This window comes from Capra hircus, chromosome 9, assembly GCF_001704415.2.
Source record: "Capra hircus breed San Clemente chromosome 9, ASM170441v1, whole genome shotgun sequence".
Classification (NCBI taxonomy): Eukaryota; Metazoa; Chordata; class Mammalia; order Artiodactyla; family Bovidae; genus Capra; species Capra hircus.
The window spans coordinates 29,652,631-29,659,573 of NC_030816.1; the positions used below are offsets into that span (position 1 = coordinate 29,652,631).

General features: G+C 46.3%; 1 protein-coding gene across 2 annotated transcripts in view; it reads left to right on the plus strand.

Moving 5' to 3' along the window:
* The window catches only part of SCML4 (sex comb on midleg-like 4 (Drosophila)), a 58,023-nt gene extending 53,728 nt beyond the window's left edge, over positions 1-4,295 (plus strand). For both annotated transcript variants that reach the window (XM_018053101.1, XM_013966452.2), the window contains 2 exons: positions 1,346-1,491; positions 3,981-4,295. In XM_018053101.1, coding sequence (XP_017908590.1) covers positions 1,346-1,491; positions 3,981-4,106 — 272 coding nt within the window. In that variant the 3' untranslated portion in view covers positions 4,107-4,295. The remainder of the gene's footprint in view (positions 1-1,345; positions 1,492-3,980) is intronic.

Genomic DNA, 6,943 nt, shown 5'->3' on the forward strand with positions numbered 1-6,943 from the left:
TGCTAGCAAGGTCGTGCTCAATATCCTTCAAGCTAGGCTTCAACAGCACATGAACCAAGAATTTCCTGATGTACAAGCTGGATTTAGAAAAGGCAGAGGAACCAGAGATCAAATTGCCAACATCCGTTGGATCATACAAAAATCGAGAGAATTTCAGAAAAACATCTACTTCATTGTCTACACTAAAGCCTTTGACTGTGTGGATCACAACAAACTGTGGAGCATTCTTAAAAAGATGGGACTATCAGACCACCTTACCTGCCTCCTGAGAAACCTGTATGCAGGTCAAGAAGCAGCAGTTAGAACTGGACATGTAACAACAAACTGGTTCAAGATTGGGAAACGACTACCTCAAGGCTATATATTGTCACACTGCTTATTTAACTTATATGCAGAGAACATCATGTGAAATGCCGGGCTGGATGAATCCCATGCTGTAATCAGCAGGGATGGAAGAGAGGAGATCCCTGTGAGAGGCATCCTTCTAAGAGCTTCAGAATAATTAAATTCGAGGAGCAGATAAAGGACAGGAGAGATCACTGAGGTTTCAGAAGCATGAAGAGGAGATGCTGCTTCTAGAGAAAGAGAATGGATTAGTTTGGGACATTAAAAAAAAAAAACACCACCCCCAAATACACCCCCTACTCTCTTCCTCCTTCACTGATCCTGCATCTTTTAAACTGCCCTGGGGGAAAAGCATTTATGCCACAATACAACTCATGTCCCTGACCAGCATGGACCAGGCACGGGACCAGGCTCCTGTTGTCCAGGAACCCCATCTAGTGGGGAGGTTGGAGTGAGTGCTTCGGCAGAACCGAGGGCTGGGGAGGTGCTCAGTGTGGGCGCAGGATACAGACCTCTCACAGACAGGGCTTCCAAGACCGCAGCAGTAGAGACCCAGGACAAGCACCGACATGCGCCCTCCATTCTGCCATGTCATCTCAGGGTGATGCCAGTGGAGTCACACAGGACCTGATGTCATTTTGGCATCACAGTACTCCAGAGCCTATCATAATAAGCATTCTCTGGCCACCAAGGCCTGGGTCACAGGAGGTCCAGGGCCCACAGAGACAAGTGGTCAGGAGGGGTCTTTGAAGTCTAGCATGGGTCAGCATTTCCACTGCTGGAGGAGACCCCTCTTCTAATGCTCTCCCCTGTATAGATGAGGGGGTGCAGGGCTGCCTCTGTGAGCCGCGTCCGGTGCGCTTCTAGCCTCACTCGGTCACAGGAGATCACTCAGGCCACCTTGGACTCAAGGGCCAGGCAAGGGGGCAGACGGCACCAGGTGGGCATTGAGCCCAAGCCCGCAGCCTCACGGCCTCCCTCTCTGTGCTCTCCCCTCCAGCCTCAAACCTTTCTCCGGACAGGCAGGATGCCCGGCGGCCAAGGAGCAGGAACCCTTCCAGCTGGTCCGTGGAGGATGTGGTCTGGTTCCTGAAAGACGCAGACCCGCAGGCTCTGGGGCCCCATGTGGAGCTCTTCCGGAAGCATGTATGCACCGTGGTGGGCCTTGGGGGTGGGGTTCAGGGAGCTGTGGGGTTGGGGAGCATCTGCACTACACCCTGGGGGCTCCACTCAGGGGAGGCCAGATGGGACCACAGGTTTCTCAGAGCAGAACAGCCACTTAGTCTTGTACTGAAGGCACGGTTGTCCCGTCTGTTCCCTCACTTGGTCTTTATCAGGAGTCCTGTTTCCTCGCCCGTCCAATTGTCTGTGCATTCAGCAAACATTGGTAACACACCTACAACGTGCCAGCAAGCTAACAGTGCCTATTCTTAAGATGCTTTGAGGATTAAATGAAAAAATGCACAATGCCTGGCTTGAAGATGGCCTTTGGTTAGCAGGCATTTGTATCATTATTTAGGAGATTCTAAAATACATAAAGATGGTAAATTTTTTTCGCTGGTAATAATTAGTATTTTATCTCCCAAGCCTTCTGTGTCATGGTTACAATTGTTGCCGTAACCAGTTACCACAAATGCAGTAACTTAAAACGACAGAAATTTATTATCTTACAATTCAGTGGGTCAGAAGTCTGACAGGGGTCTCTCTGAGAGAAGACCATGGTGTTGGTGGGGCTGACATCTTTCTGGAAGCTTTAGAAAGAATTCATTTCCTTGCCTTTTCAGCATCGAGATCCACCTTCATTCTTGGCTCCTACCTTCCCGTCCTCATCCTTGGAGCCAACAACATCAAGCTGAGTCCTTCTCAAGCTGCCAGCTCTTTGGTTCTTTATTCTGATTTCTTCCTCCACTTCCAAGGACCCTGTGATTGTATTGTCTCCCTCCCTCCCCAATAATCCAGGACACTCTTCCTATTTTAAATGCAGCTGGTTAGTAGCTTAATTCCACCTGCAGCCTTAATTCCCCTTTGCCGGGTAACCTACCGTATTCACAGCTTTCAGGGGCTAGGATGTAGACATCTCATGTGAAGGAGAGGGAGCATTCTTCTGTCTACCAGCGTTACCATTTTTTTTGCTCCTTGTCTTTTATTTTATTTGAAATGAAGATCACAAAAATCATACACTCGGACCTGGAGAGGATTGTCGTCTAACCCAACACTCATATTTTATTAGGGATATATTTGACCTCAGCTAACAGTGAGGCCTTGAGAGCAGGGACCGCAGAGGGATATTGTTTAGACAGATCTGAGTGGGAGGACTCTGGCTTCCTTCCAGCTTGAGAGGAGTCAGCAGAAGTCTAGGCAGTGGGGAAAGAGAGAACATTAGGCAATGAGGCCCCTGGGAGGGCTCACAGATGAGCTTTGCCTTGCTACGAAGGACACGGAGTGTGAGTGACACAGAGTAGGTGCTTCTCAGGCTGAACGGCTGGCTGGTTAGAGGAATGGGAGGGGCTGATAACACTTGACATTATGTGACTCCTGTACGTGCCTCTTCTTCCCACCAGAGCACCTAAAATCTCCACCCTCTCTCTCTAGTGATCTGAAAGTAGCACTATAGATGAAGGAGGAAAGTTTTTGAATTCAACATGCAGTCTGGATGGGTTACCGTTTTCAGAGACAAATGGGAGCAATTTCAGGATCTCAAAGGATTGGCTTTCCCTTAGTACGTGTTTGTGCTAAACCCTCGATGAAGCAGGTGCATTTTTTAGTTGTGTGCCACCTAGTACTATTGACAGGGTCAAAAAGCACCTGAAATCCCTTTTAGATTGTCATTAGCAATTTGATAATCAGCTGAAAGCTGGTGGGCTTACCAAGAAAAGAAACCAGCAATCAGGATGATGAATGGAAGTCAGGGCCTTATGCCGGCGCCTGGAATGGAAAGGGAACCACTAGTTTCAGGGTCTCACGAGATGATACTTTGTCTTAGTCAGTTCAGGCTGCTGTAACAAAGTACCACGGACTGAGTGGCTTATGAACAACGGCAATTCATTTCTCAGTTCTGGAGGCTGGAAGTCCGAGGTTGGGTCGCCATCAAGGTTGGCTTTCAGTGACAGCCCTCATTCAGTTTTGGACTGCTGTCTTCTCATTTCACGAGGACACTAATCCCATTCTAGAGGGCTCCACCCTCATGGCCTATGTACTTCCCAAACTCACACCTCCAAATACCATCACTTGAGTGTTAGGATTTCAACATATGAATTTGGGGAGCAGGTGGGGAGGACACATTCAGTCCATTGAAGCTTTCTCGCTCCTACAGCCCTAGATTGGATGAAGAGGTCAACATATGCATGGAATTGGGAATATGGCTGGGATTAGGTTAGATTCCTTCTATCGGGAGAGAGCAGTAATATGAAAGATCCAGTGGATCATGACCCCAGGGAGAATGTGGCACGAGGAGCACGCAGTATTTGTGGGCTTTCATTTGTTTTTTCAAGATACTGCTGTGGGACCAGGAGAATATACATCTAAGTAAATCCATATTCCCTTACCTTATTTCCTGACCACAATCTAGCCATGGCCACTATTTGATTACTTTGACCACCTTCTGGGTTTTCTCTTTTCTCATCCTGTTCCACCAGGAGATTGATGGCAATGCCCTCTTGTTGCTGAAGAGTGACATGATCATGAAATACTTGGGCCTGAAGCTGGGGCCTGCACTGAAACTCTGCTACCATATTGATAAACTGAAGCAAGACAAGTTCTGAAGGTGTTTAAAAGATACAAGCAAAGTCCAGACAGCAGAATCTCCAGACCATCTGCCTTACCAACATCACCACCATCACAAGGACTCTCTTCTGAAAAAGAACCGTCACAAAGACTTGGTCTTTTTTTTTTTTATAAAATTCATAGTTCTTGACCTTTTAAAAAATTCAACATGGCCCTTTTGAAAGGTTCCTCTGTTTTAACGATTTGCCAAAAAATTACCCCAAAAAGGCCCATTATTTTTAACATTTCTAGTTGGTTGGTTGCTCTTAGGGTAGGTCCTGTTTTTATAATAAGCGTTTGGGGAACTGAAGGCTATCACCCAAGGAGGACCTTGGAGATTTCCAAGCATGTGGGAAGAACCTTTGTTTCTGCAGGCTCTGTGGGGATGCCCACCACAGCAGCCCCCCGTCTTTAACTCTGACCTGGAGACCTATCATTGTCAACCTTGCTTGATTCAGCTCTGGAAGCTGTCTTCTGAGGGTAAATGCCTCACCTTGCACTATCCGGAAAACTTGAATTCTTTTGCTCTCTGAAAGAGAAGAAAAAAAACCTTTTCTATTCCTAGTTATCTGAAGTACTGTGTTTTCCCACTAGGGGGCAGACTGCCAATGTAATTTCAGGACCCTCACTGCAGCAGCCTGATATTCAGTACCCAGTGGATGAATTAGGGTTTCTGGGAACAAGATCTAGCCTACACAGACACAGAGAATTTATTCCACAGTCAGCACCACAGATTGCAATGTGGGAAGAAACCATCTTCTAGAAAGTTCTTGTTCATAACCAGTCATTATCGACTGACTGAGATGCACAAGCAGCAAAGGAAAAAATTTGGAAGCACGTTCTTCCCAGATGGGGCATTGGAGTCTCTTCCCTTCCAGAGTCCTTCTGAGGCGTCAATGTATTGGCGCACCAGAGACTCTTAGTGACATTTAGCCACAGCGTTTCTTTCAAAAGGAAGAAAGATATCTCAACTAAGCTTTGAAATCGGAAGGTGTTGATTTCTACTTACATTGTGGGATTATATAGTTGTATCTGTGGCTAATTTTAATAATAATAGCATGTACACAGACATGGTATTATTGGGTTTAATTCAATTTACAAATCGGTTTTCATTTCTCACTCTGGAATAATAGAAAAAAATTGATTTCTACCCCTTTGCAGCTGTGTCCAGGGAAGGGCAATGAATCCACAATTTACTAGGCAGAAGGGGAACCGTATCTCCATTCTTCTTATCTTTTCCTTTCTCTCTTTTCCTGTCTCCTTTTTCCTTCCTCTCTCACTGAATAGGAAACATATCTTCAAAATGAATTCACCTTTGCTATGGGCATATCCTCTTCTGTAAAAAACAAAAAAGAAAAAGAAATCCATGTTGTTGGACATGAGGAGATGAATCCTAGACTTTGTGTTCCCTGGGAGGGGGAGGATCAACGATAACTCCAGACCTCCCTTGGCCCAAAGATCAGAAAAGGCACACCACCCTCAGGATGCAACCTGGACAGGTATCTCTCCGGTGAGAAGAGCAGGAGGTGAGTGCAGCCACTCACCCTCTACTGGGGCTTCCCCGGTGGCTCAGTGGTAAAGAACCCATCTGCCAGTGCCGGAGATGCGGGTTCGGTCCCTGGGTCGGAAGATCCTCTAGAGAAGGAAATGGCGACCCACTGCAGTATTCTCGTCTGAAAAATCCTGCAGATAAAATTCCTAAGAAACCTCCCATTCCATGCTCCTAGACCCATTTTAATGAGTGATATTTGAGAAAGCACATCAGAGTAGAATCCTTTTTAGACACACAAACAGTGGCTGACTTAAAGTGCGACAGAGAAGGGACAGAGGAGAATGTCCTAAAACTGCCCACGAAGCCGAGCTTGAGTTATCAGGCTATGGAAGAGCTGAATGTCTGTCGGTCCCGGCCGGTGACTAAACTATCCTGAATTGGGCCTTGGGACAGTGTCTTCAAGATTTTGAAGCAATAAACTGACTCTGTCTCTCTAAGTTTGCTCATCGTGAAGTGCTCACAGCTGGTCTGGAATTAAATAGTCTCCTTCAGAAAACCATGGGGAGTGTATATATTCAGAACAGCCAGTATGAAAGCAGTGAGATCCAGAAAAATTCCACAACAACCCATGTTCCTCAGTCCAAACCCTCTGAGACTTGCGGTGCCTCCTCCATCCATATATACCCCGTGCACTGCTGTTGTTTAGCTGCTAAGTCATATCCAGCTCTTTTATGACCCCATGGACTGTAGCCTGCCAGGCTCCTCTGTCCATGGGAATTCCTAGGCAAGAATATTGGAATAGGTTATTGTTTCCTTCTCCAGGGGGTGGTCCCAACCCAGGGATCAAACCCGCATCTCCTGCATTGACAGGCGGGTTCTTTACTACTGAGCCACCTGGGAAGCCCTGTACCTCATACAGAAACTTTCAAAACTTTCTACCATTCTTGCTAGTGCTTCCCTTGTCACAAAAATACCAACACTGGTGCCGCCGAGTGAAAATCATCCTCCAACAATATCGAGGAGATGCTCGGAGGAGTGTTCAGGGGAGAGAGATTTTTCCATCTTGAGAAAATTGGGTCCATGTTCACGTGGATCTGCTCTCACAGAGGTGCTGTCTTATTTTGCTTTAAACTTTAAGCAGGACAGATTGCTGCAGCCATGATATTTAAGGTTTGACTTTTAAAAAATCTCATTACTCTTAAAATGAATGCTGCCACATTAGAGAATAACCCAGGGAGGAAATTCTTCCTTGCCTGTTTTTACACTGAAATGCAATTAGCCGGCCAAATTATTGTCGCCAATCCTGCAATTATAATTAATTTTCACCCTTCTCAAAAATCTTGT